Below are 19,236 nucleotides of genomic sequence, written 5' to 3'. Positions count from 1 at the left end.
AAAAATAATGTTTTTGAAAATTTCAGAATGGCAAAAATTATAAGAGAAAAATATAAACTGAGAAATACTATGAGTAACACGTGAAATGCAATAAACATACAAAAAGAATCTCACAAATTGGAGAAAAAAACAATGAAATAGAAAAATGTGCAAAACTGTAAACTGAAAATTCACCAAATACAAAAAGCAAATCATTATATAAAAAGATGTTCAACTTCATGAGTAATTATAAAATATTTTAAATCACTAAAGTTCTTTAATATACCAAAAATTAACCAAAAATTTGACAAAATTAAGCATTCACTGGGAGCTTAGGGAACCAATCCTTTTAGTGCCCTATTAATGAGGTAAATGGCACAGCTCATACATGTAACAAAGGGTATTAAAATGACAATGTGCATGTTGTGTGATGCCACAACCCTACATACGAGAATTTATACTGAAGAAAAAATTAAAAATGCATGAAAGTTATGTGAGTGCAAGAAAATGTATTACAATCAATCTTTTTCTGAGAAACAAAACCAGGTTATGGGACGATATAATCCCATTTATATAAAATTGTACACGAAAGATATCTGTAGGCTACTCACCAAATTATCTATCTCCTGGAGGTGGGGTTTACTTCTTATTTTCTAGTTTTGCATTGATTTTCTAATAGCTCATGTGTTGTTTGCTAATGGGGAAAAGATAAAGCCATGTTCTTTATTTTTAAAAATGATGTCAACTAAGCGTAAAGGAAAGAGTGTGATGGAGTCAGATCCGCTTGTAGCTGGTGTCCATGAACAAATGACTTCATACTTACTGACCTCAGGTTTTCTCATCTGTAAAATGTGGGTATTGGACACTGTGCTCACGTTTAATTTTAACATTTAAAAATTCAATGTCGGAGCCACTCTATTGGATTTTCTTGACACAGAACGCCCATATCCGCCTTATCAGTGAGGAAGTTTGCCTTGCGCGCCCTCTGCTGGCTCTCCTGAAGCTAACAGGGGCGAGTGCTCAGTGGTTTACAAATTGCCTCCATTCAGATTGTGAAACTGTTCAGCCTGCTATAGTTAGATCTCTGGCATCGGCCCAGGAGGTCTTGCAGGTAAGAACAAAATCTCTTAAAAGTTTCTAACCTGTACATCTAACTTGAGATTCCCTTCATTATAAAGTCTGGATTTAGCCAGGAAAATGTTGTATTATTTTCCTCCATATGTGAGTCGGCATCTAGATTCCTGGGTCTTTCTCACCTGTGCAAATGTGTTCAGATTTGCAGATCAAGGAGAACCCAGGAGTTTTAAGAAGCGCTAGTAAGGTCTCTGAGATCCTTGCAGTAGCTACATCCTCAGGGGAGGAGGAAGATGGCTTCCAGAAGCATGCGGTTGCTCCTATTGCTGAACTGCCTGGTCAAAATAGGAGTCCTGGGTGGTGAGTATCCATCACTTAGCTGGAACCGAGCCACAGCCAGTGTTCACACAGCCCACATGGGACACACCCTTCCATTCACCCACAAAAACATTTAGGAACTGCAAGAAATAGGTTTTTAAACATGGAGATGAAAAACAAAGATAAGTACTAAAAAATTCAAGGGCTGTAGAATCCAGCAAAACCCAATTCCATATGATTATAACCCCTACTTAAATCATCAGTTAAGTGTAAGTTATAACATTAATTTAGCAAGTTTTTTTGTGAAGGGCGGATATAATGTGTTTAAAACACCTGTTGCCTAGCAGATTGTCAATAAGTCATAGCCATAATCAGAATTCCTCAATGCTTATGCACTGGTTTACCATTTGAGCATTATTAGGGATTCCAGTTTGCAAGGGACCTACAGTCGAGTTGGAGAGATGGCGCTTAAACATTTATAGATCACACATCAAGTGCAAAGTAACATGGCAACAAAGTGAGTAGCAATATTGTAGAATCCACCAGTAGAAAAGCAGGGGAGGAACACTGTACAAGTGAGCTAAGAAGAAATGTCACAGAATACCAGAAATGGAAGGAAATGAAATGTGATCTCATCTGGTGTCATTTCTTTGTTCTATTTACAAGGAAAATGGATTCCAGAAAAGGGTAGAGATTTGCCCAACGTCACACAGTAAGACTAAGTGATGTTTGGGCTTCTAGTGCCTTTCACAGTCCCTTGTGGCCTTGCTGGGTGTTGGACATGTAAGAATGAGTGAAGAATCCACGTTTGAGCATTGCCTCTGTTGAGAAGAGGGCTTCCAGAGGGGTCCAGTGCTGTCTGTTACTTAGCACTGCTACTGCTGGGGAATGCCCTCGGCCAACGGTAGGATGGTTTGGAAGGACATACGAAGAGAAGCAAGGTTCTTTGGGCATCGTCTTGGCCCCTCTGGCTGCAGCCGGTGGTCCTAGTCATAGCTTATCCTTAATATGTCCTCCATGGCCCTTTGCCTTCAACCCTACACCCGTTCGTTGAACTATTTCAGGCTTCTTAGGACCTGTGGAACTCAGCCATGTGAGAGAAATCGTACAAGAGAGTGCAAAGCTCTGAGGGGCTGCTCTTGAGCCCCTCCTGCAGAGCTGTCTTCTGTGGCCATTTCTACATGGCCAGGTGGTTCCCTGCCACTCTTGTTCTGTGCTGACTTCAGGCCTCCTTAATGAAACTTGAAATTTGCCCGAGCTATATCCTGGGGAATGTGATACAACCCTCTTCCCACCCCTGGGATCTCACTAACCTCTCTGGCTTCTCTCCTGAGGAGGAAATGCAGACACAGCATTCACCACAGGTCCTTCAATTTCTCTTTTCCAGGTAGATCTCCCTCCCAGCTGTAGAAGGACATTCCACTTATTTTTACTATCTTGGGGGATCCTCCCTTATGACATATCCTAAATGTTCTTTGCACTGCCCTACTTAAGAGAAATAGAGGGGACTTAGAAATTAATTTTCTCTCTCAGTGAATATTAGACTCTTGTTGCTTCCACAGGTATTCTTTGTCCTGATACCTGCCCTTCACCTGAAGCAGTTCATGACATTGATTAAGTGAGCGGGGAGACATAGGGCAACATCATTTATGGACACTAAAAAACTTCATCTGGCTTATCTTTTCAAAACTATTACATAATAATGATGATGGGTGTTAATAGTTTCAGGTTTTAACTAGCTACTGTGGATCGAACAATTCCTATACACTAAGCTCTGTGCTAATCACTGTACATGAGTTATCTTAATTAATCCTCCCAACAACTGTGTGAAGAAGGCATATATTATTGATCCCTCTGTACAGACAAGAAAAGTAAAGCTAAAAGAGATTAAATCACGTTTCTAAGGTCACACATGTAATAAGTGATGGAGTAGAAAGAGTATTAGAGTAGTCCAGGCAAGACGCTGGAAGCTGAAACCTCTTGACAATGCATGTATAGAGATGAGGGGCTCTAGCACCATGTAAGGTGGGGTCAAGGTTCTAAGGCCACCATGGAAACATTGACTTCTCTCCCAGTTTCCACCGCACTCCCCATCTGGATAACCTCAGTAGTTTACTCACCCCTGTGCGGAGGTTCCCTTCTCTGTACAATGGAAATGGTTATCCACACCTATCTCTCAGGGAGGCTCTGGTAATTAAACAAAATCATCTCAACGAATGTGCTTGACCCATATAGGATTTAAAGCATTCACTTGAGCATCATAACTAAGATGACTAAGACTTGGAGTCAGACTGTCTGTCTGGGGTCAAATCTTGCTTTTATCATTTATTTGCTGTAGGATCCTGGGACATGATGACTTCTTTCTGCTTTTGCTTCTTCATCTGGAACATAGGAATAATGACAAAGTTATTATGAAGATGATTAGAATATATGTAAATGGTCTGGACCTGCCTCGGGTACATAGTAAATGCTCAATAAATGTGTGGAGTAAGGCTGGGTGCGGTGGCTCATGCCTGTAATCCCAGAACTTTGAGATACCAAGGCGGGTAGATCACTTGAGCCCAGAAGTTCGAGATCAGCCTGGGCAATGTGGCAAAACTCCATCTCTACTAAAAAAAAGTACAAAAAACTAGCTTGGTATGGTGGTGCTCACCTGTAGGCCCAGCTACTCGGGAGGCTGAGGTGGGAGGACCACCTGAGCCCAGGAAGTCGAGGCTGCAGTGAGCTGAAATGGCACCGCTGCACTCCAGCCTGGGCGATGCGAGTGGGGTAGCAGAAGGCAGAGCCACAGCACAGCAGAGCGGCTGTTAGTTGCATATCTAGGAGCTAAAATGTCTCCACCAGGGGGCTCACGGCCATAGCTGCAACATTGCAGAGTGTGGGGCAGAGGGCAGGGGAGAGAGATGAAGGGAGGAAAGAGGAGGGGGAGAAAAAGAATGAGAAGCAGGGAACAGACAACCATAGGCAAGGAGGGACACACATAGGCAGAGAGACAAAAGAGACAGAGAGTACAAAGACAGGGAGAGAACGGAGAGATGCATAGAAAGTCAAAGACGGGCCGGGCGCGGTGGCTCAAGCCTGTAATCCCAGCACTTTGGGAGGCCAAGACGGGCAGATCATGAGGTCAGGAAATCGAGACCATCCTGGCGAACACGGTGAAACCCCCTAAAAAATACGAAAAACTAGCCAGGCGAGGTGGCGGGCACCTGTAGTCCCAGCTACTCAGGAGGCTGAGGCAGGAGAATGGCGAGAACCCGGGAGGCGGAGCTTGCAGTGAGCTAACATCCAGTCACTGCACTCCAGCCTGGGTGACAGAGCGAGACTCCGTCTCAAAAAAAAAAAAAAAAGAGTCAGAGAAAGGAGAGAAAGAGAAGAGAGAGAGTTGTGATTGTCTGGGCTCCAGCATGGTCTTGGGTCTCCTTCACTCTGACCACTCTGACCCTCCAAGTCCTCTGCGTGTGTCCCTAGGCCCTCTGCTTTCACGGCTTGGATCCAGGGGAAACAAGGACCATGGTGGTGGAGGGTCTGTCCTAATATGTTTGCTCACAGAATGCCAAGGAGAGTTGCTTCAGAGGGCACAAGACCAAACCAGGAGCCCCAGGTGTGATGCCAGGGGTCTTTGTCCTCAGGCCAAAGGTCAGAGATTTGGGTTCCTCTTTGCCACCTCTTTCAGAACAGTCTCACCGGTATTATAATGGAAGGCATGTTTTCGCAGCTGTCCCTTTCTGAAATTCAAGCCCATGTCATGTCTGCCCTCTGGTAATCAATGGCCAGCCTTCTCTTAAGAAGATCAATTTTTCCTTGAAGTGTAAGGATTTCTTTTCCTCCTGACAAAATAATCAAGGCAGCCCAGTTAATTATTTCTGTTGCTAAGTTTTGAATTTCTCATGTTTATAAAGGTTGGGAGGGCTAGTGGCAGTAATATAAGATTTTTAAGTCATAGAGAACTGGATCTGCAAAGCAGCTGTTCTATCTTTCTGTGTGACCTTGGGCAGATGACCACCCTAAGCCTGTTTCCTCACCTCCTCAAGCAATCTTGATAAAAATACAATACGGATAAAAACACTTAACATGGTGCCTGGCACCAAGAAAGCACCTCGCAGGGTGAAGGGCAGAAAGGGGAGGGGAGAGAGAGAGAAAAGTGAGCAAGAAGGAGAGGGAGAAAAAAGAATGAGAGCAGAAAACAGACAGTCATAGACAAGGAGGGACACACAAAGACACAGAGACAAAAGAGACAGAGATGGAGAGTACAAAGACAGGGAGAGAACAGAGAGATGATAGAAAGTCAAGCACCTTATCTACAAAAGCTGGTGACAGTGGTACTAGTAGTAACAGCAATGGCATAAAGGCTGCGTTTTATTTATCATAAAATTATGTTCATATTTCTGAATGTAGTAGAAGATGAAGCATTTAAATACATGAATATCTTTGCTGTTTGTTTTTAGTATATTTGACATACTCACTGAAACCTTTCCTGCCTTGCCTTAGCTAGGTTGGTCATTATTCATTATTCACAGATACCAGGAATAGCACATACAAAGGATCTAAAGCTACCCTGAGCATTCATGTTCCAAGACGGAGCTGGGACTGTGGCATAGAAGCATGTGGCTGGATAGGGGCATACAGCCAGGTTATAAAATCTCTTACATGCTAGATGAGCAGAGAGAGCTCCTCTGAAAGCAATGGGGAGCCCTGGGAGATGTACGGGCAGGAGCTGAAATAAAACAGAAGAGTGGGGCAAATAGGAGACAGTAGTATCATTTGAATGAGGAGAGAAAACATACTGTTATGACAGCTGCAGTCTGTGGCCGTCCCTTATGGAAGGAAACACTTTTGCACCCATCATGGTGTCAGAAGGTAGCCACATGGTCACAAAGCCTACACTTGCTAGCTTGACATCCCCTTGATCACCTGGTGCCTCTGTACATCCAGCCATCTACCCCTCTTTATAAACCTTCAGATACAGCGACATTGCCCATTCACCAGTTGACTAGCAGGAAAATCATGTGCCTCCCTGAATCATAGATTCCTTTGCTTCTAGGTCCTGGCTCTTTCCTATTTCTGCCACGGTTGCCTGATGGACATCCTGTCTCTTAAGCCCTTAAGGCAGACTTAAGTGCTTGCTGTTTCTATGCATGCCCTCACATTCCTGCTTCCTTTGCCTAAAATGTTCCCTCCCCCAGTACTGACACATAGCCCACCTATGCTCAAGTTCCAGTCAAGTTGCCATGTAACCCATCCCTTGTCTCCCAGGCCAAAGTGACTTCTCCCTCCTTGGAATGCCCCAAACTACCAATTTATGTCCCTCATCCACTCTTGTGATGCCTTAAATCATAGTTGTTTGACCTTCACTACTAATACAAGATTCCATCAGCTGCTGAGAATCTATTCCAGTTATGTGTGTCTATCTAGTCCAATTATGTACGTGTGTCTATTCCAATTATGCATTCCAGAACTGGGGAGATAACCACAGCATGGGTTCAGGGGACCCACTGGACTCGCTGGACCCACTGTGAGGCAGATCAAGCTAAAACTCCATTGATCACCTGACTTCCATAACCCCTACTCTGACTGGTGGACCGCAGTGACATTTTCTTGGCATTAGTGTCAGTTCAGAGGCAGTGTCCAGTAATCGCAGAAACACAGTCACACTGGTAAAAGGCCTTAGGTCCCTTTGGGAAAAGCCAGAAGAAGGGTAAACTGTATACATTTTTGACAGTGTAGCAGGAATCTTCATGAAGGGACTCTCTTCATTCAAGGGGTTCCTGATTGCAAACTGTACCAAGTCTGGGAATTGATTGTTTTTGCTATCATAACGTGCAATTGCCTCTTGTTTATGTGCAGATATCATCAGGAGACCCAGCTGTGCTCCTGGATGGTTTTACCACAAGCCCAATTGCTACGGTTACTTCAGGAAGCTGAGGAACTGGTCTGATGCTGAGGTAAGAAATTTGCCGCCTGCTTGGCCTGGGCTTTCTAGAGCAAAGGACCAGCCAGAGCCCCAGATCTCATTTGATTCAGGATCAAGTGTCCTTCCTGGGCACTATGAAGAGAAGCCCCTTTGGCTGGTGAAATGGAGAGAAGAGGGTTGTGTGTTCAACTCATTCAATTCTGTAAGCATTGCTGAAGCAGGTGCTGTATGCCAGATCCTAGATGGGCTACAAGCACATACGGATACATAGGAAATAGCCTCTACCCTCAGCAAGCTCACTGTCAGTAAAGGAGACAGAAATACATCAATCAAAGGAGGAAGAGAAGATGAGGAATTCACAGAAAGGATAATGGAGTTCCTGTAAGAGATTTACCAGAGAGAGGTGTGTAGACACGCCTGGAGCAGACACCTTGGAGCCGCCGACAGAAGGTGAAGCAGTCCAAGAAAATGTGGAAACTTTTCCTCTGCTCTACACAGTTCACAGACATGTCCATTTTATTTCATTGAAGCTTTGTCTGAGAGATCACCAAATAGACAGTCAAAGTAAGTTATCTCAGCCACGTGTGGGGAGTCGATGCTGCCGAATTGTGATTAATTGGGGGAGTCATATAGGTACATTTCGCATGATCTGGGCCCATGCGGTCTTAGAATCCCTGTATTAAACTAGACAATGAAACACAGAAAACAAACAAACAAACAAACAAAAACAAGAATGAAGCACCTACCACACGCCAGCTACTGAGGCTATGAACGTATTCTCTGGCCTTAGAAAGCCCAGGATTAATGCAGGATTGCGACATTGAAACAGAACATTTCAATGCAGCATGAGTATAAATGACTTGCCCAAGTTTACACTGAGAGTAACTGATGCAGCAACCCCAGCAAAGGCTGAGCTGAGTCCTGAATAATTGTATAAAAAGGGGAGAGAAACAGAGTGAAGAAAGGGCTTCCCAGACTCTGTCCCTGGAAAGAAAATGAGCTCGTGGAGAGGAATAGCCTTTCTCTGTGAAAACAAAGAGAACAAAGAGGAAGATGTCTGGGAACTGTGAAGTAATAGAGACCTGAGTTTACATCACTACTCTGCAATTCACTAGGTACTTCCCTTTACCTGTTTCCCTACTGGAAAGTGGGATAATACTTTTTACTTCATGGACTTGTCAGGAGAATTCATTAAAACAACTTGCATAAAGCCTATGGCACATGGTAGAGGCCAATTCAGGGTCTCAAGAAAGAACAGCCCACAGGATTGACGCTGAACCTTAACAAAGTTAACAGGACCAGGATGCAGAGGGGGTGCTGGGACGGTGAGGCCAAAGGGGACCCCTCAAACCCAACAAGGGCTGTGTGGCTCCCCGATTCCTCACCAGTGTTGCTACTGCCCTTGGCTCTTGAGACCCCTGGAAGCTGATGGAGGCAACGTGAGAAGCACATGGACATGCGACCTTGAGCTTGAGAGGCAGAGGCCTGAGTTCTAGTTACAGCTCCAGCAGTACCAGTTGTGTGGACTGGGAGGGAGGCTATCACGTACATACTCCAAGCCTGTTTCCCCTTCTAACACAGGATCTTTTGTGGCTGGTACCCAGTGGGCACTCAATAAATGCTGTCTGGTCATCTGGCTGGCATGCCTCATGGGCCTGAGAATTAAATAGAATTACAGTGATAGAAGCATGCTGCTATTGTAAGTGGTTTGTAAGTGTGAGGACTAAATTATTATTAAATAGTAATCACATCTAATCTTGGGTAAATTAGTAAAAGCAAGAATGGGAGCAGTAAAAACCTAAGCAACCCAAACTAAAATTTTATTGAATTAATTCAATTTCTTGTCATGTAACACAACCTCAGAAGAGAATAAAATAAAGTTTACATACACACGCCCATATATATAAACATTTGCCTTGTTTAATTGAACAATAGATTTCTGGTTACAGAACAAGAATTTGTCATGTCATGTGTTTCATACAATCCTTAAAATAGTGAGTAATTACCATTTATTCACCCACAAGAAAAATTCAGATTGCATGGCCTTGGATGTGAAAGAAGACAGCACTTTTGCAAAGGACCTCAGAAGGAAAAATTTGGGTCGATATGCAGACATACAGGAATAAAACAGATTTGGGATTAGAGCTGAAAGTTTTAAAAGTTGCAACAAAGCGGTAGTTACATATCTGCCTCTAGTGCCCAGGAAACCCCGAAATCCAACCAGATTTGGTGGCATGGTTACTGTTGAGGAAAGGCAAAGGGGTGGGCACATTCACCTTCAATCGGCAGGAATTCTCCACCAGCACGGGGAGCCGTCTCCTCTCCTCTGGAGGACCACTTCACACGTTTAGGTAATTGATCCATGCCCTAATTACCATGCTAGTAATTGATCACTAGCAAGTCAAAGTGAGTTACAGACCACTGCTTACAATGTACAATGTGTTATTCTGATGTAACATAGGCTAATAATAATTTAAAATAAACACAAGGTAGGCTTAGGAATTAGGGAGAGCTGGGCTCTCTTCCTGTGTCCAGTTGCCCTTTCCTGATCCTCTGTCTCCCCACCCGTAAACTAAAGGTGGGCCCCATCTCCTTGGGCTGCCGTTAGGACTGAATGGTGGGGTGCCCAGTGTACTGAAGGTGTCCCGCGAAGAGCACTGCCGTAACGTCTGTTCTCTGATGCACATTGTGTTCACATTCTGACACTTCTGAAATCAGGTGTGTGCTACAAACACGCGGTGTCACAGTGTATCATAGATTCATTGACAGTGATTTTATTTTCTTTCTTCATGGGACATAAAATAATGCCACATTTTACAGTCAGCAGTTTCTTAGATCTGTTGAAATGCAGTATTATAACACGATAGGTCTCATGACAGGTCCTAGGTAGCAGTAATTATTTTACAGATGAAGAAACTGAGCCTCAGAGAGGTGAAGTGACTTGTCAAGGTCACATATGCCCCTGAGAGGCAAGACCAGGATCCCGGACACGTCCTTAGACCCCCAATCTCTCGCCCTGGCCTTGTACTGCCTCTTTCTCGAGACCGAACGCTGCGGTAGTTGTGTTCTCTGCCAGGCTGGCAGGAAGCCTTCTGTGGGGTTTAGAGCACTCTGTGTGGAGGATGTGGGGGCTGTGTGAGTCCCTCCTGCTTGGCACACTAGCGTTCTGAGGAGAGGGCTGTGCTTTAAACATGCAGGCATCATTAACAGGACCTCTCCTTGTACGTAGCTCCAGTGTCAGTCTTACGAAAACGGAGCCCACCTGGCATCTATCCTGAATGTAAAGGAAGCCAGCACCATAGCAGAGTACATAAGTGGCTATCAGAGAAGCCAGCCCGTATGGATTGGCCTGCACGACCCACAGAAGGTAACCTCAGACTTGGCCACAAAGGCCCTCTTGGGAAAGCCAGGCTGGCATATTCTTTTTTGAGGAATGGCCTCCCGGCCTATAACAGGCATACAGCGGGTGGATCTTCTCCAGATGCGCCTCCAGCTGACAGAGACCAAGGCCTCAAGGTCAGGGACCCAGTTCTGGCCCTCGGTGGAGGATATGATTTAAATGTATAGACCTCTGTCTAATTAAGGCCCTCCTGAAAGGCAGAACACAAAATTACCAACGTTTTAAAGCCTTAACAAGTTCGTGTGTGTGTGTGTGTGTGTGTGTGTGTGTGTGTACACACGGGCCTATTATGAGACAGATCAATCAAATCTCCATTGGATCTTGAGTTAAAGTTGAAAACTTTCAGCTAGCCTTTTTTTTTTTTTTTTGGTGCTCTAATTTTCTTTATGTTATCCTTGATGCTTTTCGCTGTAACTTCCTGTTCTTTTTATCAATACCTTATTGTAAGAAATGACATGAGCGGCCTTTGTAAGGAACAGCTGTTGTTGAGGTCTAGGTGTGGGGTCTTCAGTTGACAGATGCTTGGTGGGACTTCTTTAGTTGACTCAAACAAACACAGGGAACATAAAGTGGGAACTCCCATACTTCCTGCTTCTTAATAAAACTGCTGAAGATACCACACATTCATCACCCTCTTTCATGAATATGTATGTGTTCATCCCTTAGTATTTGTCTATCAATATCTTATGGCTTTTTCTCTTTTTGAATATTATGTTACAGAAAAACTAATAATCCTTTACCGTAGTTGTTACAAATATTTTATGCAATTATTTTTTTAATGTCATTTATTTGACTATCAGAAATTTTGCATTTTTATGCATTCACATTGCTATCAGTCAGAACCCTGTCATTCAGATGGAATAAATACTTACATCTATTTCTATTTCTTGCAGTAGCATTGGTAATGTTTTCCTATTAGTGGTTGAGTGGAATGACTTTCTCTTTTTCCTTCTTTAAGCATTTCTGCACTTTCCCAACGTTTGCAATGAAAACATGTTTTAAAGGGGACTGAAGGGACTTCCTTGGCTGCGGCAGGCGGGTTGCTGAGCCGTACGCCTCTCCATCTCCTGTTGTTGCAGAGACAGCGGTGGCAGTGGATTGATGGGGCCATGTATCTGTACAGATCCTGGTCCGGCAAGTCCGTGGGTGGGAACAAGCACTGTACTGAGATGAGCTCCAATAACAGTAAGTTCTAATGCACCGCCCTTCACCACTTCTCAACGCGCAGACCCTTCCCTTTACCTAGTAAGAGCAAAAATAGACACAGGGGACTCCTGCCCTCCCCATTCCACACTAACAACTCTTTTCTCCAGCAGGGCAGTGGCCTTGCCACAGACATCGATTACCAACCTTCAGTCCTTTGTGATCATTTACAGTCTTTGTCCTATCAATGTTCCAGCTGTTGTTATTTACTCAATATTTTCTTCAAATCCATTCAATTTTTTCTGAAATATACTTATTTTAAAATCACATTCTTTACCATGAGGGGGATATATATCCTGTTTGGGGAAACCCAGACCACAGGGAGTAAATATATGCGGTGAAAACAGATACATCTCTTCTGACTTCTTTAAAATGAGGGTTTGCCATGAGCCCTGGAAAGCCGGTCTTTGCCTGAGTTCTTCCCTCCTGTTTCCCTGAATCCTGTCCCCAGAATGCAGTGGCCTGAAGCTCAGTGCAGGCTGCACACACTTGCATGAGTCTCCTCCTTTCCCTGGCCTGCGTTCCTTCTTTGTCTTTCTGCTCATGAGTTAGACTTTTCAGCATTCATCCTGGTGACACCTTGGGCTGGGTACCTCTTGGTTGTGCGGGCTATCCTGTACTTTGCAGGAGGTTGAGCAGCATCCCTGGTCTCTAATCGGTGGGCGCCAGTAGCACTCCTCCTCCCAGGTCGTGAAAAATATCTCCAAGAATGACCAAGTGTTTCCTGTGGAGGGCAAATTCACCCCCTGGTGAGAACCATGACGAATAAGCGGTGTAGAAAACTTCAGCTGTACAAGATCACAGGATATTAAAGAATCCTCAATGCCAAAGGTCATATACTTGAGAATATCCCAGTGGGTCTAATAGGCCATCATAGTGACACCAGGACCCCCTGCCAGCCAAGAAGTCAGCGTGAGGCAGGCCTGGGCTGAGGTCTCAGCTATTGGGCTGGGGAAGGGAGGGACTCGGCCACCCCCAGCAGGACATGGGGGAAGTTTAATGTTGTCTGAGGAATAAACTTATAAGAAGGAAAAAGAGAGTGAGAAAACTTTCTAACAGCACGAGGCGAAGGGCAGACACGATGAGACACAGTCTGAGGAAAACCCTCCGAGACAAACAGCCAGAGAGGGGATGTGCACAGACCGGTGAGAGCACAGCTGCTGCTGTTCAAGGCAGAAGTCGGCTCAGATGGAAAGAAGACAATCAAAACCAATAGGCAGAGGCTACCCACAAGTGGATTTTTATTCTAATCAAGGAAAACAATGTTGAACAGTTAGCGCTGCTCAAACACATAACGAGCTACCCCAGGAAGCAGTGAGAAACTTTACAGCCAGAGTTAACCAAGCAAAAGGTGGACATTGTAGTTTTTATTGCAGTTGACGCATTAAAAGTGTTAGAAGCGAGGCTCCATGGCATCAAAAAATCAAATGAGGAACAACTGTAAAAATACCAATATCAGGGATTCGCTTTTCAGACCTGCAGCATCAGACTCTCTGGGGCTGGAGGCCAGACCTGGTTTGGGAGCAGTAGACCAGATGCCTCCCCAAGTCCCTCACATTCCCCAGATTCTGACATTCCCACTGGACAAAGTTCTCAAACAAAAGTCCTTTCCCTGTGAGTCGGTGATCACATCAGCAAACTTCAGTAGCGAAGTCGCCTCTGTTGTGTTGATGGGAACCGGAAGACTGAAGCTCTCTGGGAACAGCACGTCTTTGGGTTCCTTTCCTTTCCCACGGTTACTCACCCAGCTCGTGGCTGTCAGAACACTGGCTCTCAAGGCAGAAGAGCACAAGGAATGAAGCAAGGATTTGAGGAAAACTGGTGGAAGGTAGAGTTTAAAAGCACATCCCCCTCAGTCACATCAGTACAATGGATTTTGCTCCCCACTCTGTTTCTAATTTTTTTTAATTCAAAATATATATAATATTAATGCCCCAATACACAGCCACACACACATTCTTGTTCTGTCTCTGTGACAGAGCTATTCCTTTTTTATATCTCTTTAGAAAGAACTTCAGAGCATTTTACTTGGTGTGTTTCTCTCTCACCCTTTCTGATGTGAAGGGGAGCCTTTACATCAGAATGTGTGTTTTGTGACTCCGGAAAATTGCAGCTTGCAATATTTCCTGATGTTTTGCTGGTCCACTTTGAGACATTTAATTATGATAAGTGGGATTTTGCAGTTTGAAAAGAAATTTCATATTCAGTATACATTGAGGTCAAGAGCGTGGGTTCTGCATTCTGAATGCCCAGGGTAGATTCCCAGCTCCTCCTAACTGAGCTGTGTGACCCTGTGCAGATCTCTTACTTCTCTGTGCCTCAAATGCCTCTTTATAAAAAGGAGGAAATAATCGTCCTAATCATCTGAATACATGTGGCGTGTTTATCATGTGCAAGCTAGGCTCATGGCTCTGTGGCCTGGAGGAGAGGGAAAATAAGGTCTCTCACTCACCCTTCCCTGCACTCCGCCTCTGGTGAGGTGGGAAAAGTGGAGCTCTCTAGCTTAGTGCCCGTGGTGAGCTGTGCTGTGCTTGATTGTTTGAAGTTGCTGTACTAGCTTATCCACAGGCTCAATGGGCAGCAACCTCAAAAGGAACGGCTGATGAGTCAGTCTCAAGCCTGGCCCATGGCCTTGTGCTGTATTCTGTTTGCCCCACACTGTGAAAGTACCCACAAGCTTGCAGGGCCCATTTCATTTATACTCTGTGGCCCCTGCGCTGAGCACTATGGATGCTGGCATGGGCAGGCCCCATCCTAAGAGTGGGAGGGGCACACCTCACCTCCTCCTCTCCCCAGAGCTCTCACCCACCCCACACACACTGGGAACAGGGTCAGATCTGCAGGTCAGGGCCCAAGCAGACACCTAGCCAGGGAACAACTCCTCGCTCTGCTGCAGGCACCCATGGATGACAAGTGATGCTGTGGAGCTTGGCTTCTGGGAGGGAAATAGCTGGATCTCACCTCAAAAATACTTCAGTCCTTCAAAGGGCCACCTCCGCTTTGGGCTCAGTCCTTTTTCATAAGCAGATGGCCTGTTGGGATGTGAATGGCTTTAGCAGCTTTCAGTTCTTTTAACTTTGAACAGGAGCTTCTTAGAGCCTAGGAAAGGCCACCCTCAGATCCTCACTGCGTCCTGCTTCAACACAAGAGCCCCTCGTTCTCAGTTGATTCATGTCAACCCCTGCCTTTCTTCAAAAGCAGTGCTGGAGTGGAGCTTTTGCCATGGTGTGTGACATTTAAAGTGTTTTTCTTTCATTGGGAAAGTTAGTATCTGTCTTAAGGTTCTGCAGGGAAACAGAAGTAGTTGGATGTATATATAGAGAGGCAAAGATTTACTTTGAGGAATTTGCTCATGCAGTTGTGGGGGCTGTCAAATCTGAAAACCACAGGGCAGGCCAACAGGCTGGAAATTCTTTTTTTTTTTTTTTTTGAGACAGAATCTCCCTCTGTCACCCGGGCTGGAGTGCAGTGGCCGGATCTCAGCTCACTCCAAGCTCCGCCTCCCGGGTTTACACCATTCTCCTGCCTCAGCCTCCTGAGTAGCTGGGACTATAGGCGCCCGCCACTTCGCCCGGCTAGTTTTTTTGTGTTTTTTAGTAGAGACGGGGTTTCACCGTGTTAGCCAGGATGGTCTCGATCTCCTGACCTCGTGATCCACCCGTCTCGGCCTCCCAAAGTGCTGGGATTACAGGCTTGAGCCACCGCGCCCTGCAGGCTGGAAGTTCTTGCAGGAGTTAATGTTGTGGTCTTGAGTCCAAAGACAGTCTGGAGGCAGAATTTCTTCCTCTTTGGGAGACCAGTCTTTTCTCTTAAGGCCTTCAATTGATTGGAGGAGGCCCACCCACATGATGGAGGGTCATCTGCTTTACTCAAAGTCTACTGATATTTAAACATTAATCATATCTAAAAAACATCTTCATAGCAATCAAACAACTGTACACCATAGCCTAGCCAAGTTGACACATAAAGTCAACCATCATATCGCCTTATCTATGACTCCAAGAAAAACACCCGGATAACTCTGGCATGCTCAGTACAGGACTGAATGGATTTAAATGTCTGTTTATTTTCTTACAGACTTTTTAACTTGGAGCAGCAACGAATGCAACAAGCGCCAACACTTCCTGTGCAAGTACCGACCATAGAGCAAGAATCAAGATTCTGTTAACTGCTGCACAGCCCCGTGCTCTTCCTTTCTGTTTTCTGCTAGCCTGGCTAAATCTGCTCATTATTTCAGAGGGGAAACCTAGCAAACTAAGAGCGATAAGGCCCCTACTGCACTGGCTTTTTTAGGCTAAGACACAGGAACTTTAGCATTGGCACTGTAGTGGCTTCTAGCTCTAAATGTTTGTCCCGCCATCCCTTTCCACAGTATCCTTCTTCCCTCCTCCCCTCTCTCTGGCTGTCTTGAGTAGTCTAGAGAGTGCATCTCCAGCCAATTGAAACAGCTGGGTCTTTGGCCATAAGAAGTAAAGATTTGAAGACAGAAGAAGAAACTCAGGAGTAAGCTTCTAGCCCCCTTCAGCTTCTACACCCCTCTGCCCTCTCTCCATTGCCTATACCCCACCCCAGCCACTCAACTCCTGCTTTTTTTTCCTTTGGCCATGGGAAGGTTTACCAGTAGAATCTTTGCTAGGCTGATGTGGGCCGTACATTCCTTTAATAAACCATTGTGTACATAAGAGGTTGCTGTGTTCCAGTTCAGTAGTGGTGAAAGTGGAAAAGTGAAATAAAACCAAGAAATATACCCAAGTGCTTCTTCGTCTCCTTCATCTGAGTCTCTGCCTCCTCCACCCCAGCAACAGCACTGGTTCAAGGAGAGGAGAGATGCAGGTGACCTGCCTGCCAACTTCTGAGCAGGGTTGGGCAAGTGGGTGCTATTTAATTGTGAGTGCTTCTCAGCTTATGAGGGGGATGACAGTCACAGCAGGTATGGTGGAGCTGACCTGGACCCTGGACGCTCATCTCCCCCACTGCCACTGACAACCTGTGTGGCCTTGTGTGACTCTCTTTGCCCTGTGAGGTTTGGAATGGCTTACGGGGTGGTTACTTCAATATTGAGGAGGTGATTTTGCCTGCAAACAGATACATGACTCCCTAGGTCACGAATCTGCATGGTCATGTAAAAAGAAGCAAATATGGACTCAATGATTACAGCATATGGCTACGGTATGATCACATTCGCATTCCTTAGAGGAAAAAGCCACCAGACAGGAGAGGCCATGTGGGTTGGCTGTGCAGTTCAGGCTGTGTGGATCGCCACTTGCTTTATCCATGATGTGCTGCCAACTGGCAAACACACCGAGTCTTATTCCCTAGTCTGAGAACACTCCCCTCTCATATTGGCAGGCTAAGACCAGCTATTGAGTGCTGGCTGAAAGAAGAGTAAAAAGAAGGGGGAAATGGAAGACACGGAGCCTCGGCCCTAACCAGTTCTCCTTCTACTCTCCCTTCCTTTCTTCTTCCTTCATCCACCATGCCCTTGTCATTCTTTTGGTTGTCAAAGAGGAAAACACCAGAAAGAATGTATTGCTCCCCTCAAGTATAAAAAGGCTGGATAACCCAAAGGTAACTCTCCTAATAGTGATATTTCAGAGAAGGTGACAGGCAAATGGAAAAGGCTCATTCTTTCAAAGCATATAGTTACCTTCAGCAAAACTGCAACCACCAACTCCCAAGGGGGTTCTAGGCAAGTCACTGTCAGAGAAACAAACAAAAGTATCAGACTGCATGATAGAGATAGAAGATAAATTGGGAATACCAGACCATTGAGGACAACAGTAGAACCCTGTTGGAACGAGTGCCAGATTCTGCAGTATTACCTGTAAGAACCGAAAAAAAATGCAAAGGAAACATGGCTGAGAATATTTCAGAAAAGTAGAAGCTCTCAGTTTTTTCTGACTATGGCACATATGAAAGTTAAAAAAAAAAAACAACACCATAGCCCACCTCCCTCTCCTAATTTATTTGCTTTTTCAAGAGGGAAAATTCCTCATGATAGCAAAGAAGTAGAGATGAACAGAATAAAAATCCAAAACAAATTACAGATAGCAAATCTACTAAGACAAAATAAAGTCAAGTCATTCTATAAAAATTTACAATATATAAAAATATTTACAATATATTTTAAAATAGTTCCAATTAAAGACCATCACCAACTTAACATCATCTTGGGGATATAATAATAACAAGGCTCCCTCCCTGAAATTGCTGAAATGCTGACAGTCTGCATGTGCACATATGCTGGGAAAGGCATGGATAAGAAGTCACTCATCTTATTGGAAGGCTGGGATAGTGTGGAGTTAGTTCTAGAACTGTCATGATTTTCATTTATGTATGTAAAATTTTAATAATCCTCAATAATTCACTGAGTGAATATATCATTCAATACATATCATCCCTTTCATCAGGGATGGGGAGTGGATGTAGACAAACAACAAACTAAATAAGAAAAGGACAGAGTATGGGATGATGACAAGAGCTGTGGTGAAAACATAAAGCCAGGAAGGGGCACAGGGAGCAGGCATGTGTTGAAGTGTGTATGGAATAGGTGCTATGCTTCCCCTGCTCCTTTGGTCACAACTGACAGCCAGACTGTTTCAGCATAAAAAAAAATGTATGCGTTTATGTCACTCCACAGTCCGTAAGTATATTTGAGCTTCAGGTATAACTTGACCAACAGCTCAACAAAGTTACCAGATGGGAGTTTTCTCTATTTTGTGGCCATTTTTGCTGGGGATTAGCTTCATTATCTGGCCCCATCTAGTGCAAGGTGGCTGAAGCAGGTCCAGCCTCACCTCTACCAGGAAAGAGATCCACAACCCTTAAACAGGAGCCTCCAAATGAAGACTCATTGGCCAGGAAAGGCCCTACATGAGTTATGTGCTCATTCTCCAACCAATTAAGGTAGCGAGGAGGATGGAATGTGATGATTAACTTAGCGAAGTCATCACCTGTTACTCCTCTAGAGCCCACGAGTTTACGCAGCTTCATCCGAAGGGCAGGACCACTTCTCACCCATATGGTGCCTTTGTAGAAATCGATTTTTTAAAAAAAGATGCCCCTTCTTTGTAAGAAGACATAGCCCCATGGACTCTCAGAATCAAGACAGGCTGGAATTTAGCCCCTTCTTGCTCTCTTAGTTGTGTACTTGTGCAGTGCACAAACTAGGCAATCCTATTCTGTGGCCCCGCTGTACATGGAAGGGGAGTAGGACAGCGTAGTTCTCAACGCAGGGGACCAAGGACCATGCTTTGGGAAATTTTATCCTAAGGCCTTACTGCAAGAATTTAGAACCAGGAGTCTCAACTGAGACTGGAGAAGCATCTGATGTGAGAAATAAAATTCAGGT

At 44.7% G+C, this 19,236-nt stretch overlaps 1 protein-coding gene across 1 annotated transcript; it reads left to right on the top strand.

Annotated features, from left to right (window-relative positions):
• Positions 1–229: 229 nt before the first annotated feature.
• On the top strand, positions 230–16,569 carry REG4 (regenerating family member 4). Its single transcript, XM_021922883.2, has 5 exons — positions 230–1,413; positions 7,216–7,313; positions 10,512–10,649; positions 11,762–11,867; positions 15,963–16,569. Exons 1-5 carry the CDS (start codon positions 1,347–1,349, stop codon positions 16,028–16,030), a joined length of 477 nt encoding a protein of 158 aa, XP_021778575.2. The 5' UTR covers positions 230–1,346; the 3' UTR covers positions 16,031–16,569.
• The last annotated feature ends 2,667 nt before the right edge of the window (positions 16,570–19,236 follow it).

Source organism: Papio anubis, chromosome 1 (genome assembly GCF_008728515.1).
Source record: "Papio anubis isolate 15944 chromosome 1, Panubis1.0, whole genome shotgun sequence".
NCBI lineage: Eukaryota > Metazoa > Chordata > Mammalia > Primates > Cercopithecidae > Papio > Papio anubis.
This window is presented reverse-complemented; position numbering and strand designations above follow the sequence as displayed.

Bases quoted from the DNA above. Each gene is read 5' to 3' on its own strand.
- REG4 (XM_021922883.2), top strand. From the start codon at position 1,347: ATGGCTTCCAGAAGCATGCGGTTGCTCCTATTGCTGAACTGCCTGGTC. The intron at 7,314-10,511 runs GTAAGAAATTTG...CCTTGTACGTAG, and splicing joins GGAACTGGTCTGATGCTGAG to CTCCAGTGTCAGTCTTACGA. The intron at 10,650-11,761 runs GTAACCTCAGAC...CTGTTGTTGCAG, and splicing joins GCCTGCACGACCCACAGAAG to AGACAGCGGTGGCAGTGGAT.